The 26,723-nt window shown below is 46.8% G+C and overlaps 1 protein-coding gene across 6 annotated transcripts in view; it reads right to left on the reverse strand.

Moving 5' to 3' along the window:
- Window positions 1–26,723, reverse strand: part of CABIN1 (calcineurin binding protein 1) — an 83,037-nt gene that overhangs the window by 14,336 nt on the left and 41,978 nt on the right. For all 6 annotated transcript variants that reach the window (XM_069871390.1, XM_069871385.1, XM_069871387.1 and 3 more), the window contains 4 exons: window positions 12,289–12,452; window positions 10,419–10,515; window positions 8,678–9,319; window positions 8,152–8,226 (listed from right to left, as the gene is read on the reverse strand). In XM_069871390.1, coding sequence (XP_069727491.1) covers window positions 8,152–8,226; window positions 8,678–9,319; window positions 10,419–10,515; window positions 12,289–12,452 — 978 coding nt within the window. The remainder of the gene's footprint in view (window positions 1–8,151; window positions 8,227–8,677; window positions 9,320–10,418; window positions 10,516–12,288; window positions 12,453–26,723) is intronic.

Genomic DNA, 26,723 nt, shown 5'->3' on the forward strand with positions numbered 1-26,723 from the left:
CAAAGTATGTGGGAGGCCACAGAATGCATTTATTTCATGCTCTTTACAGTCTTCACTTAATGGACACTCACTGGACCGTAAGAGATACGGCTGAATGGAATCCTTCGCTGTTTAGTTGTCCATCTCATACCTCTAGCTCTCAGACCTCTGCCATGAAGAGAAACTCATTTTAACCACGGTGATAGAGTAGGAGCATTTGAAAAAGAAATCAAGAGTTCTGCTGTCAACTGTAAAATCAAGTCAAGCCCTAACGTTCTAGGACACCCAAGGATCTATTGCAATGCCAGAACAGACAGCGGAATCGCACTTGGAGAGCATAGTAAGAGAAATGACAGCTTTAACATTCAAAGGTGGAAAGCACACAAGTACCATTTTTTTAAATAATTAGTGTAATGTATTTTTAAAGTTCCTGATTCTGATTAATCAGTCTCTAAAAAGCACTCAATTAAACCTGTCAGATTGCGTGTACACACAAAAAATAAAACACAGCAGCTATATTCACAACTGTCACCAGAGTGGATGAAACAAGGTCTGTTCTGCTTCTGCACGCAGCCGCTTTCTGATGATTAAAGCGTCTGTTCCAAAACTAAAGGTCTCGAGATGCACAAATTGGATCACACAAACCCGAGGGAAATGAAACTGCCGAAGCAAGCCCCAAGGCAGAAGTGAGATGACTGGAGGGAAAACCCTTCCCACCCAGGCACTCCGGTAGCTCACATTATGCAGAACCTGAAACTCCTGTGCCTGTATTATCTCCACAATTCTTTCAGCAGGAACAAAAGGCGGCACTGCTTGTTAGGGACAGAGGCATTAAAAATGTCCCTGCCCCTGGCACTGAGTTCCTATCAAACGCACAGCTATTTCCAGCTACAGTTGGAAAAAAAGTTTTCTTTTTGCTGAACCTTCAGGTAGTCCTGTCACTGCGGTGCTCCCGCCACCTGAAGCTCCACGGAGCAGCAACTGTGCCCTCCACGTTGTGCTGCCATCCAGGCTCACCAGGGGTTGACTTCCTCGCACCATCCGAGGCACTAGAGAGGGATAAGTTTCCGAGGAATCTCACTGGGAAATGGATGCCAGGTGGAACCCCAGAAGTGCAGCCTTAGACCAAAGAAGGTTTTTGTACTTATGTCTATAAAGGGATCCTTCCAGATGTGAACTGGGGAAGAGATGTCTAAGCTTCGACAGACAGACAGGTTCTTTTCAGTCCCATGGAACAGAGAGACCTTAAAGGAGATAAAAACCTCTCAACGATTTTCTTTTCTCACCAAAGGGGGTGGGAGCAGCAGAAAAAGGAGGAGAAATCTAACTTAAAAGTGAGAGTCAAAGCACTACAAAACTCCACAGTTGGCTACTGGGAATACTGCCACTCCCACAGCCCAAAGAAAAGGGATTTAAACCTGCTCCATGTGTTTTCTAATGGACCCAGGATCTAAAAAAAACCCAAAAGCCATAAGCAGAAAGTTAAGAGGAGATCCACAGTGAGACATGTGCTGTTTTTCATAAAATGTTTTAGTGGAAGGGCAAGAGTTCCATCCCCCCTGACCAGTAAGGGATGCTGCTCACAAAACCCAGTTCAGGCCATCGCAACTACACTGCTCCAGACCCACGGCGGGCACATTTCATGCTGCTGCAGGTGCCAGCCTCCAGGAAACCACGACTGGGTCACTGCACTGGAGAGAGAAACCCAGAATATCTCCTGACAGGCTTTGCCAGCAGCACTTTGTGTTCACCAATTTCTACTGTGGTACCAGCAGACTCTTTTCCACAATCACATAGCAGGAAACCGAGCAGCACTGACGATCCTTCAGCAGGGTTTCATGTGGTTTCTCATTAGGAGACTTTTTAGTTTTTACTTTGTTGTGGCACAAAGTCAAAGCTACAGAAATTCTCCTTCCCCCCAATCCACCTCACAGTGCTGAGCGGCTCCACTACCACCAACGCATCTGAAATACGGGACCTCATGACAAAGTGGTTTCTGTCACCAGGAGGAAATGAATCTTTGCTTACACCGATGAGGATGTTACTCACAGAGAAGTGCACGTGCCTGAAATAAGATGGAAACTCATCTGCCTGCCTTCTTCCTATCTTCCACTGCCATTGTCGGTTTGTCTAGTCTGGATCAGGCTTCCTCCTGGACTTTTAAAACCAAAGTGAGGCACCGAAGAGAGAAGCGTGCAGTCCAGCTTTTGTCTTGGCTACCACACCAACAAAGTGGACAGAAGAAATATTAATAATATCCAAATTATTAATATCCAAAGGCTTATTAACAGCCCAACAAAATGTCACAGATGGTGAGAAAAACAGTCCATTACTTCTATAAATACCCACAATCTTATTTGCTCTTCTTTAAAATACTTAGTAAAAGTGTTCTTTGTTATGAAGTCTATATAAAGCCAAAATTGAAATGATTAATTAGCACGCCTGTTTGGTGAATCATGACTATTTCTTTCTGACCAGCAAAGGGGCCCAAATTGGCCTCCTGAGCTGCTGAAACCTTGGCTGTTTCAGCATCCTCCTCAAAAAGACGATCTAGCCACACGGAGGCTGTGCATGCTGAAAGCTGGCAGGAAAAAGAAAGTAAAGCAAATGCAGGAAAGGCAGCCTGGGACAGCCCTCCCCAAGGAAAGGAGGGGGAAAGGGCAGAAGCTTTTCACAGCTGTAAGTGGAAAAAAATTAGCTCCCTGGAGTTTCCCAGTGAGGCCTCAGGGCTGAGGAGGAGCAGCAGCACAAAGGAATTGAGCGTTAAGATGAAATAGGAGAAACCGTTCCTTCACAGACTACCTGCAAATCCAGAGAACTACTGGCCAAGGCTCTGGTTTCACCTTATTCGTTGTTTTCAAAACACATTCTGGAAAACACAGAAACCCTCCAGGAGTCGGGTGGGATGCGTCTCTCCAAAGGGTCCCAGCACGGCACCACCAACCGGACAGCACGTGGACACGTCCCACCACGGTACCGCTTCAACCTCTGCTCAATACTGTGCTTTAATTAAACTACGCCTATTCTTATTTTTTCTCTCCATCTCTCTGCAGCAATATTTGAAAGAAACTGCCCTTGGATATCTCCTTCAAGGCACATGGAACTAGCAGCAATATCCAGGATCCAGACTCTGGAGAACCTTGTATTCCCTGGGATTAGTCTGACGCATCGAAAATGATTAAGGTTTAGATACAGGACTGAGCCGTGCTCCAGCCTAACGCAATCCTCCACTCACACAGATGCAGGCAGGGGCTTCGTGACCTGCTCCGCACAGGCAGCCGGACCCCAGCACTGCTTCCATATCCAAAAACATCATTACTGGGCCAAGAGATAAGGAACTAGAATGAAAAACATTGACAGACAAAGTAAAAGATAAAAAGGGACTTTTCTTTCCTTCATGTTCACTTAATGATTGCTTTCTGCAGGAGACAGAAGGAGGAGAGCTGTTAATTATATCAAGAATACACCTCCAGGATGGAGTGAGAGGGGGATGCCATGGCAACTGGCAAATGCAACCGGGAACAAAATGGTCACCCCTTGGTAGGAGTGTGACCATGAAAGAGCTCGTCCCTTTGTCACCCCAGTCCCCACCTCCTCCTTCCCCCTCTTCTCGTCATCTTTGCTGCATTAATAAAGCACACAGACAACTCGGGAAAAACAACTTTCTCCATGAGCAGCCTCTGACGTCTTGATGTGCAGGAAGAAAGGATGAAAATTAGCAGCATGTGGGTGGAACAAAAAGGAGGGGAAACACAGGAGGGAGAACCAGAGCTGATTATTTTCTAATTATTTAATATTTTACTTATCTCCTCCCACCCCCAGCAAAGTGCCTTTACAGAGGGCTTTTAGGTGCTTCTTGGAGAGAACAGCTTGGTGGTTTGTTGTTTTGTGGGTTGGTTTTTTTTTTTAAGTGAGAATTGGTGAAGAAAATGCTGTAGACATTCTGAGCAGTTCAGACAAGTCCCTCTTGAGTCTCCTCTGTGAAGAGGAAAGTCTCAGAGCCAGGGCCACTGCAGCGCTGCCTGCATTCCGCAGAAGGGCAAAGCCCCACTCAACTACACTCTAGCTTCGCTCATGGAAGACAATTTTTCCTCCATAGGATGAGGGGGAATGGCTTTAAATTGGAGAAGGGAAGATTTAGACTAGACATTAGGAAGAAATTCTTCATGATGAGGGTGGGGAGGCCCTGGCCCAGGTTGCCCAGAGCAGGGGTGGCTGCCCCATCCCTGGAGGGGTTCAAGGCCAGGTTGGATGGGGCTTGGATCCAGAGTGATGCTTCAGAGCCAGCCTGAGCCCTTCTGACACTGTGCGTGGTTCCAGACCCTGCTCTGCAAGCCATCACTCAGGATGCCCTAAAGCTCTTCAGTCCCAGGCTGCGGTTTAAGATCGCTCATCACCAGGTCTGGGAAGAGTTAACCACTGGAGAAAGGAGACAACAGGACCTCAGTTACCTGGCTTGGAGCTAGAGAAGGGCAGTAACAGCAGCACTACAGCTTCCTTCCTCAGCAAATTCTGCTTTCCTATTCCAGAAGCAGCAAAACTTGACACAAGCCAGGCTGGCAGCCCTCCAGGAGCCTGAAAGCACGGCCGATTTGCATAACCCGATTGTGCCTTTGTGTTGATAATAACATTTACTTGTTTTGATTCTGGTGGCAGCTTCTTCATGAAGCATCATGTTTAATTAGACCTGACACCGAAAGCTGGTGCTGAGTTTTGACTGCAGATTTAGAAAGGGAAAAGAGGAAAGCGTGGGGTGGTTGGCATCAGCCCTGGAGACCGGGTCGGGGGGGTGGTCCTGGGGAAGGGCAAGGGAGGATTTGATCAGTCAGAGCGGCACAGGGAGAGCTCAAGGGTCGGCAGCTAGAGCAGAAAAGGGTGCCTGGAATTTTCTTTTCTCTTCCTTGCTCCTCAGGGATGGAGCTGGTCCCAGAGCAAGGATTTTTTGGCGAAGGCAGCACTGAGTCTTAAATAACTCTGCAACATCGAACTAGTCGTTTCTCGTGGCATTTGGATGATGCACTGCGCTGCGAGGAGCCAGCAGACACCTCAGCTGCTGCAAGACTGCCCGCTCCTACGGCTCCCGCACGCAGCCCCGCGTTCTCCAGGGTCACAGCCCAGGACTTGAGACACCCTGGCAATTTGGGACTTTGCCTTTGAACCCTCTGGTATTTTTAGAGACGTTAAATCCAGCCCTGCTGCAATGTGGATGTTTGCAATTTCTGAGGTTCTTTGTTTTATGTAAATTCCATTCTCAGGACTGACCACACAGTGTACCTCAGCACACCACCACAGAGTTTCACCTGTGCCTTCAGGCTACTTATCATCACAGCTTCAACACTGCTGAGAGCTGTAATTCCAGTACAAAGGCATTCAATATTAAGCCCACAGTAATAAAAATACCTTTTAGAACAGCAGAAGACACATGTTCTCAGACTGAAGTATCTCCACATGCATTAACAGAATATTCTATGCAGTATGAAGCTTCACCCTAGCTTGTGCTGCAGTAGCTTTCCCATGTAGAGAAGTCCTTAACAATCTTGCAGACATCATCATATATAAAATGAAAAACTTAACACGACCAATTCTAGGCAGCCAGAGGCAAGGCTTATTAGAAGTTCTCTAATCATCTGCAAGCCTCACAAGTGCTTGCTGCCAGCATGTCCCCTCCTTGGTCCTCAGGACCACACATCTAACTGTGATGCTGTGTTAAGGTCAAACGAGCCTGCCTCTTCATCTTCCATCCTCTCTCAACAAGGCCTCTTTGGTATCCCATTTCCAGGGAACATTAATTTCCCATGAAAATCAGAGTTGGCAAGACTAAAAATGTATCTTACAACTCAGAGCAAGAGTCAGCTGCTTTTGGGATCTCTGCAAACCTTTTTGATAACATTCTCAGACTGAGAAAATCAAATCAAAGACTGAGCATCCTTCAAAATGCTGCTTGACCACAAAGGGAAGTAATGGTTAGTGTGACTGTAGTAACTCATCTACCGATGGCGCGGTGACCACCACAGGAGAGCAATTTCAGCCCATTTGATACACATATACCAACAATTTTGCTTACAATTACGAACTTAAATGGAAAAGGGCAAAGGGAGGAGGAACGACTTTCAGCCACAGGTGCTCTCCAGCCCGGTGTGCTCACGGCCACCCCAATCCCATGGCAGAGGACACGCAGCCACCAAGGACGCAGGCTCCCCGCTCCTAGCCGCGGTTCTCCCTTTAAAGTGCTGATGTGACCACGCTCTGCTCTCATGCTCTGACTCACCACATCTTCCAGAGGACATTACAGACTACAACAAAATTCATCTCTAACACTATCACAGATCTCGTCCCAGAGGTGTAATAACCCACTTTGTCCAAGTCCAGTTACTGATTGTGGGACTGTTTCCTGCCTGTGCCTGAAGAGGCATATAAAAAGATTTCAACAGAGCTGTTAAATATTTAGGTTAAAAACTCCGACTGGTCTGGAAGGAAGTTGAAAAGCCATAATTCAAATAATTCCTAATTTTAGTAGCAAGTGAAACCTTTCAAAACCAAACCATATACAGCCTAGAACTGTAAAATACAGCAGCCGGCGGAGAACCACATATCTCGAGGTGGGGTTTGTATTCTCTTTTCTTTGGATGGCCAGTTTCTCGGGATAAGGGACTGAAGAACCACAGGCCCCGTAAACCTTCTGAAACCACCCAATGCCAAAGCACTTCTCGAGGCCACAGCAGCTCTTTAGGTGACATCATTTGTTTACAGAAGGCAAATACTTGCCAATTTTAAATAAAACAGGGTTCAGTCTGTTGAAAACAGAGAGATGCCTCCAAGAGTGGCTGTTCCCGTGACTCCACACTAACCCAGTGTTACACCAGCAGCAGGGTGGCTTCACATGGCATACAGGATCCTGCTAGAAACAGGGAAAATGGAGACTGCAGGCTGTGCTGGCTCCCTTCGGCAGGACTGCTTCCTCAAAGGGAATGCTCACAGGTTCAAAGTGCAGTGCCTTAGGAAGCAGGCTTAATTTCAAGTGATTTAACAGGAAATCTCATCACTTCCAGTGCAGTTAAATACAGGCTCACCTATAGTATCTGCTTCCAGGAGCAGTGTGTGCACAGGCTTCTCCCCATTCTCTTGTTTTGCCACACACCTGAGTAACTGCTGGCTTAGCTGGAGGAGCTGTCACAGCAACCGCGTACACAGAACCTTCACAAAAGTCCAGCGAGGGACTTGGCTGATATATCTGGGTTTGCTGAGTAGCTCTTAGGAAGGTGAATACATCCAAAAAGCAACCAGTAACATTACTTTTTCAAGAAGCTTTTTGGCAAATTCTTTTTATTTTGAAGCTCTAAATCACACTGTGATGACACCTAGTTCTTTTCCCCAAGATAAACAAAAAAAAGAGGAATAATGTGCTGAGCCAAGAGTGTTTTATTAAAAAAAATGAAAACCTTAAATACCTGACTATGAGCAAAGGAACTCTGCTGCTAGAACAGCTCCCCTGACATCTCTGTCCATCTCTATAGTTCAAAGCAAAAACATTACTGACTTTGGAAGGGCACAAATCGGACAAAGTTACTTCCAGGAAAATCTAATAAAGCAAAACTCCCCGTCCTCTCCCATCCCCTCCTGTTGCTCTGCAGGAGATGCACGGTACAAGTGCACGATTTAACCAGACACACTGTTAGACCAATTTTTTTTCTCAGGATTAACAACTGGGAACCTTTATGCATACTCAAGACTCCAAGTTCCCACACAGCACAGGGCGAAACAGAGGCTGGCGTGCACCACAACAACCAAAACTAACACTGCTTCAGGAAGGACGTAGCGTGAAGGTGATCTTGGCTTGAAGAGACACTGTGTAATGGCAACAATCACAAGTAAAGGTGTTGTGTGTCGTAAATATTTTAATTTGAAGATTGTCTGGGGTTTCCCAAAAGTTTCTGGGCACACAAACTAACTTTTGAGCCTGGCACTAAGAGCAGCAGTGACCCTGACCAAACAATGAGTTCCTGACACAAATGCAGCTCCCTTTCTCTTGGGTGACAGTGCACAAGGAAAGCAGACACACTGCTAATGGTTGCAAACTGCGACAGACTTGACTGTACAGACTAAGTAATAAAAGCTAAAAGTAAAAACAGGTAATAAAGTAGTAACAAGTGGCCAGGGACTTACAGAGCTTACCTGTTTCTGTGCTGATGCTCCCATATGAACCTGGCAAAACTTGACTGCCTGTTCAAGTGCTGCTTCTTCATCCACCTGAATACAGAATCACAACTAATGAAGTCATAATTACTTAGCTCATCTATAAGTCTAATTGAATTTAGATGAAATGGGGAAGCAGAGCATGGGACTAAGAGGGAGAAGCAGCACTTCTACTGCAGAACAGCGATCTTAAGTTATTCAGTATACATTCAAAGACATAAAAGTCTCTCAATTAAAACTAACAATTAACATGCACAAACCCCACATAATCAGTCTCAGAGCTCTGAATTGATTTCAGAAATTTAGTTCCAAAACACAAAGGGTTTTACTTTCCTTCCCCCCGAGTAGTGCTCTTGTCAAGAGTGGTTCTTTGGGAGGCATTCATCTCCCCAACTTCTGAACAGATACAGGGCCAATTTATCTGCTTGTTTTGCTGAGTTTTGTTATTCTGTGATCATGTCTGAGGTCACAGAGAGAAATTACAATTAATGATAAAATACTTCACCTGTTTAATAAGCATGTACGTTTCGGACATGATCTTCTCAATTTTACCCAGGTCATAGGCCATAACTTTCTGACCTTGCTGCCACACTCGATAAGCATCCAGCAAAAGTGTTTTCCCAGACTCCACATCCTCAAGTAATTTCCTCTTTCTGCTCGATCTCTGGACAGGTTCTTCTGTAGGTACAGCTGCAACTATTCCTTTAGTTGCCGGCTGATGATGTTTTGAGCTGATACTTAGCTCTTCCAAAGAAAGTTCAGGAGTCCGGCTCTCGGCAGCTCTCTCCTTTGAGTTCCTGCCAGCCTGAAGACGGTCTGGCTCACTGCGTTTACATGAAGGATCAACTTTTTCAGGATCATTGGAATATCCGTCAAGATCCATAAGCTCAACTGAGCCAGGCCTAGAGAGCTCTTTAATTTCCTTGTCATTCTTGTCCTCTTGTTCCAGCACATCCATGGCATTGGGACTCTGTCCCTGGGCCACCTCCTTTACTCCATTTTCAGTACTATGTGCTACTCCATCTGATAAAACCGGCTTTTTGGGAAGGACATCCTTCCCCTCTTCAGCGCTAGTTTTGTTGGAGACATCTGTTGTCATCTTTCCTGACGCAAGGTTAGAAGACTTGGAACTCTGATCTTCCGAAACCTTAACGAAAGAAGTCATTCTTTTCAGTTACCACCGAACTCTGACAGTGTTTGAGCACAGCTCTGACTACCACAACTGCTGACAGTGAGTACCTTCACATTACTGCCTCTGCTGAGGAAAATGCATTTCTTCCATGGCCATTCTTGTTTGATCTTGAGTATTATTAATTAAGCCAGCCACAAGCCTAAAGTATTTTAATCAGTAAAAACACTACAGAGAAATCAACAGCACACACTGAACTGAAGCTGCAGTGGGATCTTCCCCCCACTAACCCGTTTCATTTTGCAACTGCAGATCAACCTCAAATTTAAGAACCTACCTTTTGGTTCCTCTTACGTAACTTTCTTCTTGCTATTAGATCAAGAAGGACGCTAAACTCTGCTCTAGGTTTTAGGTTTTGTACCTTTACTTTGATGCAGGCCCAAAGGTAGGAAACCTCAGTGCATCACCTCTGTTGAAAATAGCTAATGATACAATTCTTTCACCTGGATTTACGGACAAACTATTTCATACACAGAGTTCCAGTGTACTTAAGGATGTTTTCATTTCATTTGGTAACCCTGTACTTTGTTAACTTGGAAAATCCTCAGGGACAAACTCTTCCTGGAATGTGTTTACCAAACAAACTCCCAATTTCCAGTTACCCTAACAGGGAACTGAACAGGCTCTAAATGGCTTGTAAAAAGTCAATCTAAATCACAATTAAATGCAATAGCAGGTGTGGTGCTGTCACAGACTGGCAGTTACAAGTGGCCAGGCAGGTCATATCTAGTTGGCTGGGTTTATTTTGCAAGAATCTTAGTTCATTTTAAAAGGAAATTTCCCAAGCCCACACTGAGTTCCTACACTACACGTAACAGCCATCGTTTGAATCTCAGGGGAACAAACCTCACTGCAACCCACCCTTCACAACAGAGTTTGTTACTGGATTTCAAAACGCTGCAATAGTTTTCTGTGTAGTTGCACAGAAACAAAAGGTATGAGAAATAAGTGATAATAATGTGGCCCTTCAGCCTCTGGAGATCTAAGGAACGAGCGAACTGAACCTAGAAAAACCTAATTACTAAATCAACACAAACTGAAGGTGCTGCCCCCTTACCTGGGTCAGATCGTTCAGAGTGTCCTCCAACACCTTCACTGTCAGCACGAAGGCTTGTTGGGCCAGAACCTGGCGATCTGCATCACGCAAGTACTTCCTGCGCCCCAGGAGAGACCAGAAATCAGCCAACTGCCCAAAGGTTATGGGGCCTCGAAAGCAAGAACCAGGACATCAACAAAACCCCAAAACATCATCCCCCCAAAGAACCCAACACAATTTTCAAACAAGTCAGAAGAAAGCAAGCAAACCCTCACAGAAGACAGCACTATCTACAGAGGGAAGAAAGGGAAAACCAACCCCACACTAAACCCAGAGCAAAGCAGACCACCAGAACTACAGCTCTCTTACAGTAAGCCTTCCGTGGCCCTCAAACACCAGTGTCAGGCACACAAAGCTGTCCTGAACTGACGGGTGATGCTCACGTGCACGTGAGATTAAGGACAACGGCAAATCCTTTCTTGTTGGTCACATCAGCTGCCTTTGACTCTGGGGGTTCACAGCTGAACCACTGGTGTGATAATATCTTTTTTCCTATTTTGTATTATAAAAAAATAATTGTTCGTGTAAAACTTATTCCCTCTACAGATTCATTTAATTCAGTAGAACACTAACCTCACTGTATTCAGACACATCGCTTTAGCCCACTTTCAAGGAAAACATTTTCAGGCATCAATCCTACCTAACTGAGTTTGACGGAGAACTGAATTTCTATTTCAGAACTGGCTGGTTTTAACGAGAGGGCTAAAAAAATCAAGTAAATAATTTTGGAGGGCACCATTTCAGTCAAAAAGCTGATGTTTTTAATGCACAGATTTTCTCTCTCTACAGCATTTTCAGGTTAAACTGGTAATGTTACTATCTGCTTTTCAGACAAAAGATACAAAACCCTGATCCCTCATTAGTTCAGTAGTAACTAACGTTCACCTAAATCTGCCCTGTTTTCCAGACCAGGGTTGATCCAGGCACAGAACAGACACACCCGGAATATCTGCATTTCTAAGTTCCCCACGGTTGGCACTGCCTGACCCACCACATCAAATTCAGTCTAGACTTATAAATAACAGAATATTTTTAGTACAACTGTGGACTTGCTCAGGACAGAATTTAAACCTTCTATGGTCCAGTGCTTCTGATACGCTAAAAGTCCAAGTATTTTTGGCTTTAAGTTTGCTGAACATGTGGTGACATATTCCCAGACATGCCACGATCCATGCAAATTCACACACGCTCCCACTCACAAACACAGGGAGAAACCTGCAGCGCCTCTGATTTATCGCCACCAGTCATCCCCTTCGATTCCTTAAGCATTTGCAAAGCCCAATTCCAACATTCCCTGCTCGGTGAGCATTTTACCTCAGCTGCTTCCACGTTCCCCTTAGCTGTTTATTTTGGTGTTCCCATTGAAGGGACTCTCTATATAGCTCTCATTACATGGCTTCTTCTTTCTTAAATAAGGTTAATACAATTAAAATTAGATCACCCCTGAATAGGATAAGCTTTTTAAATAGCATCAGCTGCCAGCAGGCACATTAACCATTGTTCAGTCCATCAGGGATTACAGGAAGGCAGGATGCCTGGGCCGTGACCTCCCTCTTACGCAAGAGGCCAGCGGACGGGCACAGAACGAATGCTCCGTTCCACCAGGAATCCTCCCGCGTGACAGAAAACCTGTGTGGTTGCTCTGGGTGTCCAGAGAAACACAGAGAAATTCTAGACTCTGTTATGGAATCGTAACCATCGTCCCACTGCATTCCCAAGGAAATCTGTCCAAAGACTTTTTTCCTAAGCATGTCTTAAAACAAGAGTTACATAGTGAACAAAACTCATGCAAAGCTTTACAAAGTAATGAGTTAAAACAAGGATCTCGTACTTTCCCTGATCAGGGGTCCTCTGCAGCATAGAGGAGACTTTGAGCAAGGTGTTGTAATCCTTCAGCTGGGACAGCACATTGAGCAGCAGGACGATAGAGCGGTTCATATGAGATGCAAAACTGCCTGGGCGGTCGATCTCATCCACGGGGATGCGCCAGATTCCCTGCAGAGAAAGGAAAAGAGGAAACCTCTGAACTGAAAGGGGCAGAAATGTTAAAACTTGCCTCGGATTCCACTGCAAAGTGAATTTCATTGAGGGCTGGAGGTGGAATATGGGATAGACAAACGCTGCAGTCCTGCAGACAGGGAGAGCTGGATTGAAAGTCAACCAATTCCCATCAGCAGCAAAAGCAGGCAGCTTGCAGAAGCCACCTTCTAAACACACTTCTGAATCACCCCCGAGAAAAGCAAGCAAAGCCAAAATCATACTGTGCACTTCTCTTAAACCTCCTCCAAAGCTCAGCTACCACCAAAACCAAGGAGTAACTTCAAGTAAGTTTTCCTGCCCTGAAAGCTGCTACCTTTGTACAGCCACAGCAAGCTTCTATCTTCAATTAATCTGCTTAGGATGTCTTAGGAACTTGGTTACTGCCTGGGTTCCATCAGTGCTCACCATGGCACTAACCAGCCTGACAGGAAGAAGACGGTTCCTCAGCTGTATCCACGTTCCAGCGGCAAATTCATGTAGTCATGCACATAACCTGAGCCTTCTAATTAAATTCCTGGGACAAGGGAATCTTTGAAGCAAGGCTGGAGACAGAATATATAATGCAACTATTGTTATTCAGCTCAGATTTTGCAATGTCTAAGGAGATGGGTTTCAAGAGTTTAACGTGGATGCTGTCACCACTCAAATCCACCCAGTCTGAAAAAATGCAACGTGAATATCACTGTGCTTGATGCTAGTACGTAACTCATGCCAGGACCATTCACAAAACCTGCTGTTCCATCAGAGCAAAACCCTTCCCTTGTGCTTTATCCAGTCCTGACACTTTTCCAGTAGCAGCTCTCCACGACAGGAATCCTCTGGCCATGCCCACCCTTCTGTGACAGTGCAGGGATGAACGGTCTCACTGACAGCAGTCCCTGGCTGAAAATCAATTTTGCTTTCCAAACCTGTTCAGAGAGCAGGATACGCAAATATTTACTCTCTTATCCTTGTTTAAAGGTCTTGCTTTGATAGTTTTAGCTTTACATTCAGCATGAGCAAAATTCTTCAGAAGTTAATGCAAGGTGGAAGCACAGAAAACGATGACCAGAATCACACATGGCATCTGGGCACAGCAGAGGCAGATACGTAACCAGCCCGTCCACCAGAGCCTCCCCATGCTCATCTGCGGAGAATCAGCAGTTCTGCTCCGTACAGTATGACGGAACTTGGGAAAAAAACAACACAAACATCAGTGGTTTTAAATAGGAACCAGTGACTTCAAACTGGATTTAATGCACAGGCTGTTCTGCCAAACTTTCTTCCTCCTGCTTTTCCCCATGCTCTCTCTTACTCCCTAGGGATCACAGATAAAGCCACTTGTCCTCTTTGCTCCCTGAAGCTTTCTTTGAAACTTTTTTTGTAGCTTCCCTTTTCCAGAAAGCACCTAAACCCACACCCTGACCGACCCCCACAGCACAACCGCTGCTTCCTCTGTCCGCAGCCACCCACGTCCACAGCAGAAGCACCTCGGTGGCACCGATCTTATCAGCTCCTGCAGCTCCACAGCACTCGAGCACCTATAGATCATGCAGGTAACAGTTCTGTAATGCAGCACGAACCTCATTTCAACACTGCAGCTTTCTTCCCCCAAACTACACAACGACTTCCCTTTCAGGCTGCAGAAGAAACCCGCACGTGCTGGAGCTGGTATTCTTCGCTTCTCTGCACATGTGTAAACTGGGCTGCTGCCAAATCCTAAACCAACCGAAGGCCTCACCACGGCGCCAATGCTGCACCAACCTACTCGGCTAGTGCAACGACACTAAACAGCTGATGGTCAACTGAGATGCGTGCTGCAGATAGGGAAGACAGTCAGTGCAGACGCCTCTGGTCCTTTGCAGCATTATCTCCCCCTTCACTTGAATTCAGCAGATCACTTGGAGGGAGCTTTCAGACACCGCAACTGGAATCAGTGGAAAACGACTTTGCAGCTCCTTCTCCCATGTCCCATGGGTACATTGCAATGCTACCCCGGAAACTACAGCAATGCACAAAACCTTTTGCAGTGATAGAACATGCTCCTTGCAGCCAGAAAGCGCGAGAGGGACAGAGTCCATCTAGAACCAAAGCGGCACGTTTGGGGAATGCTGCTCTCCTGGTGTTCTGCAACAGGGGACAAAGGAAGAGCATCATTAAAACTCTCATTAGAGGTGTTTAAGTTTACTTTATCATCGTAATTACAAAAGAAGGTCTAGTTTTAAGAGGAAAGTCACTCTCTGTTCACATGTTAACCTGCAGTTTTACAAATGCAGAATAGTAATAAATACGATCACTGTCCTGTGTTACAAACGTGCCTGGCTCACATGCAGCCTCCAGCCAAGAGCAAAACAAAACCTGCTATGGGGAGTCACAGCAATCCTCATTCCTCCCACTCACATTTTGTAAGGCAATATGCAAGCCAGTGATGTTAAAGTGAGTTTATCAGAATTTATTCCACGAGTGATGTTGAATTCTGACTGCAACAAGAGTCACAGGCTCGACAGTCTCATTCCAGCCTCTCCCAAAGAGTTTAACCAAGCCCGTCAGGCAGGAATTTTTTCCCTCCTAAGCACCAATAACCTTCAGGGAGGTTTCTGAATACAGAACACATACTGCAGCTGTTTTTAAAGAAATAGCCTAGCACTCAGCTTTTTAAACAAACCTTTAGAAAGATACAAATGCAAAGCTCATAATGAAATAACTGGGGAGGAGTTAATCAGTTCCACCAACATTGAAGTTATCGTATCATCATCTAAAAATTCAGTTTGGTTGGCACAGCACCTCCCTTTGCAGCACACACACACACAGAGGAGCACGGATCCTCGCGACAAACATTTGCAGTTCCGTGCAAGGTTTCGTTACTGCTCACTGTCACTCGCGCCACCTGACACAACGTCTCTGGCTCCGGCCACCAAAGGATTTGACATCCAATGCTCCGCTCTGCCTGCTGCCCACTGCTCCTGCAGCCAGAAGGTTCTCCTCCCCGTGGCAACAGGCAGAGAAGCTGTTTACACAAAACTAGAGGAAGGAGTGAGATGCTTCTAACAGCTCCAAAATGCCTCTCAAGGTCCAAACCACCAAGCTGCTCTCCATGCCTTCCTGACTAAACAAACCCTGGAAGAGATGGGGGCAGGGAAAGCAAACCCGAGCCGTGCTGCTAGGAAAATGCAGCTGGGGACACATGAAAATCCTGCAGATAACTGAATATTGAATTTACATTAAACATGAAACCGGATAACGAAGTCAGTATTCCATATTCCTGGTGACACTTTGTAAATCCCTTCCAGCTTGAATCTTTCTGCACAAGCTCCCCTGGCAGAACCGCGACTCAGGGAGGGCCGTGAGGAGCAGAGGAGCAGGCAGGCTGCGTCAGCGCAGCCACAGCAGCAGTGGATGCTCTCTAATTCCATCACTGAAAATAGAAAGGAAGGAAGTGCTTATTATTCCTCCACGCTGTTTACTCCAGACCTTTACGGAAGGGGATTCCCTGGGGTTTAGGAATGCCTCTCCGAGGAGGAAGGGCTGATGGTTCTCAGCAAAACCCGAGCTGCTCCGGGGCTGCTGCTGACCCTGCAGAGAAAGCCATTTCCTAAGCAAAGATCAAACTTCACTCTCAGCGCTCCATGATTTCTCTTCCTAACGAAATGGAGAAATGACAGCCACAGTTCAGATGATCTGATTTGCATCTACAAGCAAACGCATAAAACAGCTACTGCTACAAACAAAGACCTCCAGTCACTTATGACTCGATTCCCTCTTTTTTTCCCTTTTCTTGTTTCCCAAGGGTCACAGAAGCACAAGCTGCACACAAACACAACAAACTAAAATCCACTGCTGCCTTCAAGTGACCAAAGTAAAGCCAAACACTTCTTCAACCAACATTTGCCAGTCTCAGTAACATCCTATTAAGAGCCTTTACTAAAAAATAACATCGCATTTAAATATTATTTAAAGATTGTTATAAAACAAGACAACACTAACAACCCAAGGGGAAGGCATTGGATAACAATGCAAGAAAGTATATAATACTTTAAAAGCAGAAGTTGAACCAAACACAATCTCATAATTCCTGGAAAGCTCACATTTTCCTAAACATATTTATTTTTCAGTCTGTTTCAGCAGAGGGTTAAGCACCACATGCTGCAGCACGACTGCCTTTGCTCCTGCCCTCTCTTCCCAGTTATCTAGGTCAACCTAAGATCTTGCACCAGGGGCCTGAAAAGAAAAGGAACGTGGTTCAAGCTGAAGGGTTTCAGCACACAGGATTCAAACCTCACTCTTTTCAGCTAACAAAGTCCAGCCCAGATCCCTGGCTCTCTGTGCTCCTTCCTGTGAGCATCGCTCTGGTTTGGTTTCAGCTTGGCGTGTGCTTGTTCCACTAGTGACTTCCTGCCAGGTCCTGGTGCAACCATCAAAGCCGCTGCCTCCTCCCCCCATAGCACATTACTAACCCACCTTTTCTCACCCAATCAGAACACGCTCCTTATCTCTCATTATTTTGCCGTCACCTGACCGCAGCTTTTCTTCTTTTCTACAGACGATTCTACTACTTTTCTCCCTCAACTCCTCACCTTGTCCACGCTGCTGTTCAGGATGGAGTGAAACAATTCCACCTCTGTCAACAGGAATGCGAGCAGTGCCAAAGTATTAAGAAATGAAAGCAGCTGTATTCAGAATATTAAAATTATTAGCTGCAGGGACATGCGTCTCAAGGGAAAAAGAGCAGCCCTTGCCTTCTGCGAGGAACTTGGCAGCTCCAGAGAACTCCTACAAACTCTTCCAGAGAATTTAAGAGCGCTGCCCTTGCCTGCTGTTAGCCTTGTTCATGTCTTACAGCAGCAACAGAAAAACAGTATAATAATAAATAAATTACTTTTTATCAGCCTGGAAAGGGGAACAGAAATAAGGAAAAACTGCAGCAACTACCTCTGGGTAAGTCAGAGCCAAGCAGGGTTACAATTCCTGGTCTGCGAGGTAAATACTGTCTGTGTCTGTCCGCTTTTTCAAATACCCACACACTTGGAAGCGAAAACACAGCAGGAATGTTTAGTGGAGGAGCTGGGGAATCCTGCAGCAGGATTTCAGCGAGAGCAGCATGGAAAAAGCGCCACATGCTGCAATTATCCTACGCTGATAAACACCCACAACAGATAACTTTCATTTCTTATTTCTGTCTTCAAAATACAACGTATTTGCAGAGTCTTAAGTTTCAGGTTTTCAGTTTCTAAAGCCCCCTTTTACAGCTGACTCGATACACAATTGGCTTTAACACCACGAGCAGAACCCGCCAGGCAGACCCACCTGGAGAGGCCGTTCTGGGGGAGCACACGCACCAGGCAGAGAACGGGAGTCATTTCCTCACGGCGTAAGCGATCATAAAACCAGAAATGCCTCGTTAAGACGATGAGTTACCAGCTCAGGTGGAATGAGTGAAACAGAAACCAAGGGCTCCAGATCGCCTTCGCAAAACATGGGGTTTGGCCGCTCGCCAGGCAGCATCGTGAGGGTTTTTCTCACTGGGTCAGGAGGCCGGAGGAGTTTTCACTCCGATGGTTCCCATGCACCATGTGATCTCACAAGGATGTCAACACAAGAGTCACAGCGTTTCTCTTTAAAGGGAAATGGCCATCTAGATTATTTTAAAAAAAAAAAAAGAAATACAGAGTCCATCCTACACCGTGGCTGCGAGGGAAAGGAAGGGAAGAAGGCGAGAAGGAGTGACAGGCCGTTCTCCTAAAGCCTGTTTGGAAGGTGCAACCCCATCCAGGCCGTGACACAGCTGCTGGGCTCCAGAGGGAACGCAGCTGAGCGCCTCAGGCAGGCATCACCGAGGGAAAACCCAGGGAACACAGCAGGAGAGAGCCTGCAAAACAGACACAGGCCTTGCAGCTTATTTAGGAACAGATCGGATTAAGGAAAAAGCTAATGAACCCCACTGACCAGGCTGTGAAGTTCTTTACACAAATTAAGAGAGCCGCGTATCAGAATATAATGAACAACTGCCAGTAATTTTAATAGCAGGAACATAAACAAGTGCTGCCAACCAGGAGAAAACGTTAACACCCTCCTTCACCAGGAACACGGTACTGGAGAAAATCATACTCAGCTGTTCACTGTTAGCCATCAAACTCCAAAAGCCTTTTTGAACACAACAAGAATTACACGTTCCGTCTCTACCTGGCACTGCAGTGTGTTCACACAGCCTGGAAGCACCGAGAAATACCTGGATCTCCTGTCAACGTTGAGAAGAATAAAAGCAGCAGAGAGCAGAACTGAAACTCCTCTAGTGTTCTGAGAGAGGGAGATGACAGCAGGAGCTACTGGAAAAGCCTTCTAATCTCAAATCTGAATCCTGTAAGATCTGCCTAGGGTTCCTTTTCTTTAACACCAGTTTCCTAAAGATCTGTGTTTGCTAACCCAGGATTTCATTGGTATTTGAAGGTCACAGTTCTGTCGGAGGTTCCACACTGGCTTAGGGATGACAGGAGAACGCACCCTGGATTTCACACTGTTTGGCAGCTGAAGCTGAGGGCAGGAAGCAGCTTATTTGAAACAGGTAATAAGAAACAAACACCCCCTTATTAGCAGCTGCGGAGCAGCAAAAGACATCTGCAGAGGGAGAAAGGAGTCAAGCCCTGGAGGAGAGAGACTCCTCTCAGACAACTAAAGCTCTACGTGAGTTTGCAGATCTCATCCTCACCAATTAAGATCTTCAAATTATTAGGAGCTGACAGCCAATTCATTTCATTAACCCTTCTCCTGCCCCTACAGCAGCATCTGTAGAACATTCCCCTTCTCTGCCTGGCACGTGGGGGCCCTGACTGAGCCCTGACTGCTATAAAAGGCAAAAACATCTCTCACTGTTATACACCCCACAGCTAACCTCATCTTTTCTCCTCTGAATTCGCGCAACAAAAGAGATTTAGTTAGCTCTGTTATTTGAGTATTTTCCCTTTTTCTCTTTGGGAAGGCATGGGGGTTGTTTTAACACCTAATACCATCCTGCTTTCAGAGACTCCCAGGCTTCCTCAGCAATACAGGGTTCAAAAGCAACCAACCAGAAGTAGCACTAAATCTAATTCTAAGAGTTAGTGGCCACGTCTAATTCAAGCAAACATTTCGGCAGCAGCCTGCCTGCATGCCAGCTGAAGTTGGCTGAGCTTTGGTAGCACCAGAGGAAGGAGACGCTGCAGAAAAGCTGTAATTGCATTACCCTGTTTACAGTAACGTAAATCACAGCGTACACAGGGGATCGTCAGCATCCAGCCAGCAGCAAGACTACAGCAGCTCGGCATCGCACACGGCCAGCAGTGACTCAGGCGGCTCGGCTGAAGACACGGTGCAGCCTGCTGGTGCTCGATTCCACGGATACTGGGAGAGAGGGATTATTTGTCTGAGAACAGCCAGAGTAATTAGTGAGGGAGGAAGGCCTCAATATTTAGAGTACTCCAGACTCTGATAAAGATACCAAAACCACACAAAAGACCTCCTATTGAAAACAACCAAAATGGGATCTGGGTATCCAAGATGTCAACCTGAATATGCTCCAGTAAAAAAGACACATCCTGCAGCCCCCTGGGTAACGCTAACTTCCATAGCACATGCTTTAATTCCTAGACCTGCCTCCTGCAAGGTACCCACAGCACATACAGGAACCTGCCTGTGCACAAATAAACACAAGCTGCAGTGAACTGAAAAGCCAGAAACACGGAGGTGCCCCAGGAGCGCCGCCAACAGCGCATGGTGCCGGCCTCACACCCAGCACCGCGACCCGCTGAACGGAGCCACCGCTCCGAAACGATCAGCGTGTGTCCAGACAGAGCTGCGGGGCTTCGACAAATCGCTAATTACGTGGGAATCCGCTTACCCTCCCTCTCTAACTGAATGAAGCAGCAACTGCTACAGCAGAGCAGCTCAGGGAAAAGAGCTGCTGAACGAGAGGCTCTTCTGTGGGGTCACGGCACGAGGGGAATCTCCAGCGGCAGCCCAGCTGTCGCACGCCAGGGTCACAGCCGCGCTGCTCCAGGCCAGACGCAGCTCTGATAGACCCACCATCCCTCCTCTTCTCGACACAGAGTGTAATGAGGGTGCTGCACAATTCACCCCACTACGACAGTGGAGGAGACCGAGAAACCCTGAGTGGGGCAGACAGAAGGCAGCAAACCCCCTCAACCTTTCGCTCCCCCTGCCAAACTTCTCCCAGCTCCCCTGCGAGCGAGCCCAGGGGGCTCCCTGGTCAGGAACGCCAGAGCAGGCATCTCATCCTTCATGCACCTCATCCCCTGCGCATCCCTCCAGCCCCGTGTATCTCATCCCCAGCGCATCTTCTATGACCCCATGCATCTCCTTTCCCCCTAGCCCTGCTCATTTCATCCCCGAGCATCTTCCCTGACCCCATACATCTCCCTCCTCCTAGTCCTGTTCATCTCAGCGTTGATAGGAATGGTTGGACTTGATGATCCGGTGGGTCTTTTCCACCCTGGTGATTCTATGATTCTCTCTCATCCCCCACATCCCCTGCCCGCCCCCTGCGCATCTTCCCCGACCCCACACATCTCTTCCTCCATCCCTGCTCATCTCATTTCATCCCCGCACATCTCCCTGCCCCCTAGCGCTGCTCATCTCACCCCCGAGCACCTTCCGTGACCCTGCTCATCTCCTTCCCTGCTCATCTCATCCCTGCATCCCCCGCCTGCCCCGCTCATCGCATCCCTGAGCATCTTCTGTGACCCCACGCACCTCCTCCCCCCCCAGCCCTGCTCATCTCAGCCCCGAGCATCTTCCCCGACCCCGCACACCTCTCCCCCCCCCCCCCCCCCCTCATCCCACCCCATCCCCGCTCTCTCCCCGCTCACCATCCCCGGGCGCTCGGCTCTCCCTGCGCTCCGAGCGGCGCCGCCCCGGGTCCCCCCGCCTCCCTCCCTTCCTCCTCCCGCCGCCCCGCGTTAACCCCCGCGGCCCCGGCCCCGCCGCCAGCGCCGGGATCACCGGGCGGGACGAGCCCGCGTGGATCACGGAGCGGCCCCGCCCGCCCCTAACGCGCGGGGGGCTGGGGCCGAGGGGCTCCCTGAGAGGGGCCGAGGGGGCTCCCTGAGAGGGGGCTGCAGGGAGAGGGGGCTCCCTGAGAGGGGGCACCGGGCGCTTCTCCCCCGGGACACGCAGTAGAACGAGAGGAAGCGGCCCCAACCGGCACCGCGGGGCCTTGAGGGCGCGGGTTACAAAAAGCGTCTAACCGAGAGGGGTCTCGGCTGGAGCCGCCATCCCGGAGGGGTTTAAAGCCGTGAGGCTGCGGTGCTGAGGGAGCTGGGCTAGCGGGCTGGGCAGGGCTGGGTTTAACGCTGGATTTGAGGATCTGAAGGGTCTTTTCCAAGGCTGCCAGGGAGGCGGTGGAGTCCCCGGCCCTGGAGGGCTTAGAGGACGGGGGGATTCGGGGCTCAGGGACGGCTGAGGCGTGGGCGGGGATGGCTGGACTCCTATCTCAAAGGTCTTTTCCAACCTAGTGATTCTATGATTAATAATTACCACATTAAAATAACCAATGCCTTCATCGCCTCTTACAACCCACACTTCACTTATTAACAATGCAGTTTTGGCACTACCACTTCAAAAATCCATTAACCTTTAATCTTCTGACTGCGTAACGCGGATTTATGCTTTAAACACGGAGCTGAAATGAATATTCACTTTCTCTGTTTCCACGCAAATCGGTTTCTTTCTGACCTGCTCACTTAGTCACTGCTAACAGCCGAGCTCCTGCCCCCTCTACTGCACTGGGCTGCTCTTTCATTCATAATGTCATTGATTGATGCAGATTAAGAAGTTGTTGTACCTGGACTTAAATATACAGTAAAATGTTTAAAGTTAATAGCCCAGAGACTGGATGCTCACTAGACTGGAGCTTACGTCACACACAAGCTCTGCACAATCGGTGCCTCCAAGCCACAAGCAGGGAAAGGGGTTTGTTTGCTTATTAATACCTCTCTGCTGTTATAACGAGCAGTCACGGTACCATAAAAAGCAACAAGATCACAGATACCTTTAAATTATAATAACAGGTAAATAAGAGTTATAATATTCGTTACTAGATCTCAAAGTGCTTTCCAAACAAGCTTGTTTTAAGCGATCAGTAACGGGAACAGCGACTGATTCGTTATTGCTGTAGTACAGAAACATTCGGTAAAGGCCCATTACCAACTGAAAAGAAGAAAACAAATCTGTCTCTTCAGAGTTTAAAAGGATATGGTTTTCAGCACAGATTACCTTTGATTCTGCCCAGTTCCCAAAGTTCCTTATGTTCCCTCTCAATCAGCAATTCCTTAATCACCACCAAATCTCCCAGCAGACTCCCCCACCACAGCAACTCGGCTGCCTCATCCATCACGAGCAGAGGGAATCTTGCACGACTGGCATATGTAGGCTGATAAACCTATGGTGCCTCCAAGCAACAAAATCCCAACTGAGTTGCCTAAAGTAAAAAACAGAGGCTCAGTGGAGCGGGAGTGGCATCCCCTGAGCCTGTGGGAACCAGCAACAGCACGGCACTTCCACGTTCTGGATACAGCAGAGAAGTTAGAGACGCCCCAAATCCAGCGCTGTTGTGGCAAAAGGTGGATAGAACTATTTCCTCGGTGCTCACAAACAGGGTGTAAACGCTCACGTCAGAACTAACCTGGCGTTGCTCCCCTGCACCCATCAGCACAGCTCCCGGCTCCACCTCGGCCATGCCGCCAGCTGGCACAACAACACCCGCGTTCCTGCTTCAGACAATATCAAAGGCCTTCGCACTAATCATTTTTACACTGTGCCATATTTGGGACTCTATTCAAGTCTTCTGGCTGATTAGAGGTAAAAGATGATATTTTCTTAATGTTTTACTACTCAGAGACAGCAAACAGCTGCCATTGACTGCTTTTTAAGATGAATTTGGGCAATACAGAAAAAAATAATGCGACTTTATGCATTTTGGCAACTAAGGATGGATGGGAAAGACTGACGGGGCAATTACAGGGAACTTGAAACATGCCCAGAGTCAACAGGATGACCTAACATTTGTCCTTTTAAAAAGAAATACTTATAAGGAATACTTTCAGTCCAGCAAATCAGCTCTGAGAAAAAAGAACCATTACCCTAGGTGCAACCGCTAATTCTCTAGAGCGGGTCTTTCAGTTATTTAGGATGGAAGAGGAGGAGGGTGAAGCACTATTCCAGACCATTAAGAAGTGGCAAGTTTCTATTTCGCTGTTTCCTCCTTTAAGAGTCTCATTTCACCAGGTGTTTTGCTTCGGGTTTTTTTTCAGTTGGTTCATTGTTAACTTTTTTGTTCCGTATATCTTCTCTATCTGTAAACCAATAACAACCAACAAAAGTCTGAGGAACGTCTCACCCAGCACCGCCTGGAGGAGGTGAGCTCCAGCAGGGGCTCCCCAGTGCCACGGTACCAAGGAGCCGGGCAGAAGGGGTTTTACACCGTCAAGCATTTTCAACTGTTGCCCACTGGGATTTCTTAGTGAAACATTCTGGGGCGAATAACGAATGTTCAGAAAGATTCCCAGGCTCCTTGCAGAGCTAAGCGTGCTGCCTGTCACACAGCATACGAGGCTGTTACAGTCAACGTTAGGGAAATTGTGTTCCACTTTCAAATCGTTCTCCTCAGTTCAGAGGATGTGCACTGCAAAGCCTAGCACAAACTCTTATTTCCACTTCGGAAGAGCAGATTGCATCTTCTGTTTTTAAGGAAGCAGGATATTGTTTTCACTTAGAGATGGCTTTTTTTTTTCTTGTAGAGATAAAAGTAATCTCGAGTTCCCAGTGCAATGGAAGTCCTGCAGGAACTTGAAAGCATCCTTCCTTTGGCAGCCCTATTTGCTTCCTTTAGCTCAGATATTTTTAAACCACTTGTGAACAGTCAGGCAACAATAGCCACCAGAGCAGAACGGTTGCCTAGAAAGCCTAAGCTGAGCTCGAATAGCAAAGTTTGTGGTCCTATATAAATATTTTCCAGGTGAGTTCCTCTTTTCCGTCGGCCCCACTGTAAGGATTCCCCTGAGGCTGCGCAGCAGCACTGGCTGCTGTCCCTGAGCCCAACAGTGTCTCTGCACTGCGGGTAACCCCACCGGGCAGGCAGCAGGTGGCAGAGGCCGAGGAGAGCATAGAGGTGGAAGGGGAGAAAAATGCATTTCACATTTCATTTATGGCCCAGTTTTGTTGTCCAGAACAAAACCCTGTATATCCTGCTTATATCTAGGTTTATATTTCTTGTTTATCAAGAGGTAGTTTTATTTCCTTTGAATTTCAAAGGGAACCATAAACCAGCAAGTGTCAAACCCGGGCCTTCAAAGCACTTGTATCTTTTTAAAACTTGTCTCATTTCAATATTCAGTGACTGAGAGGAATTCAACCCTTTCTGACAATTACTATTTTGCTTCAAACCCACAACTTTGATTGTAAAAGAATATTTTAACCAATTCAATATAATTTTATATGTGACAAACTTACTCCTCTTAAAACCAGGAATTTCTAAGAATAAGGCTATAACCTGGGGAAATTCATATGGACTGTATCTTGGCTTTGTCTGGAGACAAGCAAACATAAAATAATATCTAGTTATTTGTCCACACTCTACATCAAAACGACTGTCCTTGAAACAGCAAATGGAAGAAGAAAGCATAAACGCAAACGGGCAAATAGGAAAGGAATATGCCATGAGGCAGCAACAGGAAGAAGAGAAACTGAACGGAGATTTGGAACAGCAATCTGTGGTAAATCCTCTTGCTCTCTTCACCTGGCTGACCATACACTTTAAAAGGCTTCAAATTCAGACTCATCTCCTGGTGGGCTTTTCATTCTGTCAGCCTCAGCCTGCCTCTGCAGACAGCTCCGAGACGGAAGTTTTCAGGAAGAAAGACACTTTGCTTTGCTTTCCTTTATCGATTTGAGAACCTACAGAGGCAGGAAATTTTATTCTGGCTCAATTATTCACAAAAAGCAAGCAGAGACTTGTCAGATGTTGAAGGGAGAGAAGTGACACATTGAAAAGACAATGACAAAATAACCCAGAACATCGGCCTACGTGCGAGCGGTTTACCTGCCTACATTGTCACCGCAATGCTGGGCCCAGAATACACTGTGATTTCTAGCAAAGACTTTAGAAGGAGAGCAATACTCACTGATTCCTGATTTATGGAGCAGGAACCTACTCTTCTGCTCAAAATTCTTCTCCCCTCTTCTCCCACACTTTGTCAGCAGCATCACAGTGACTGATTGTCTGCCTCCCTGGGCTGAGATCTCTCTGGGCATGGAATGTGTAAGGCAGTTGTCCTCTCTGCCCGTCTCTCTCCTCCCTTCTTCCCTAATCCAAATATTTTTGCTTCCTGTGTGCCCAAGTGCCAGGCAGCACAAGCAGAAATCATAACTTCCATGATGTGGTAGTTGATATTTCTGAATTCCAGCATGCAAATGGGCTTTCCAAATTTCTCACCCAGATCCTGATGATCTCCGAAGCAGTCAAGACTGGTTTTCTGACGTCTCTTCCCTTGCAATTCTGCAACGCAACCTGTCAATGCTGAGAACTTGAGCTTCTTTCCTGAGCAAGAGCCGTTAGACTTCTCCAGTGTGAACACACTCACTGTGCAGTTCCTCATCAGTGAGGTACATGAATGCAAGCTAAAATACTGACTTCGTTACTCGCACTCACCCACTCAATCATATTTTGGTTTAATTCATTTCAGGAGACTGGGAAAGTCACCTTGCTGAAGTGGTCAGCCCTGCCTGCTTGTGCACATAGCAGTTATCACGCAAACTCCATGTTATGCCAGGAAATCCTACCTCCTCCACAGGAGCCAAACAGTCTGGAACAATAATACACTATACAATATTCAACATTTTTACTCCTCTAACTTCAGGACCTATGCCAAAGATAGAGTACTACTACTCAGAGAACTCCTGCTTCAATATCTTCCTCTCAGCCCCGCATGGCGATGCCACAGTCAGCCAGCAACCGTTCATCACACACGAGCTACTGCATAACAACAAAATATGTTCTTAACCTATCATCATCTGCCATCTTATCTTCCCCGTCTAAACCTTTTTAATTTCGCCAATTATATCCTGCTGTAGCCATTACATTAAAAACATTTCTCTCTAAATGCTATCTGCTTGCACAGACATACACACAGAATTGTAGCACGCTGCTCTCATCCCACGTTCTCCTGTTTTCATTTTTACACTAAGGCAATGTGTATCCAT

The sequence above is a fragment of the Phaenicophaeus curvirostris genome, chromosome 17, assembly GCF_032191515.1.
Source record: "Phaenicophaeus curvirostris isolate KB17595 chromosome 17, BPBGC_Pcur_1.0, whole genome shotgun sequence".
Taxonomy (NCBI): Eukaryota; Metazoa; Chordata; class Aves; order Cuculiformes; family Cuculidae; genus Phaenicophaeus; species Phaenicophaeus curvirostris.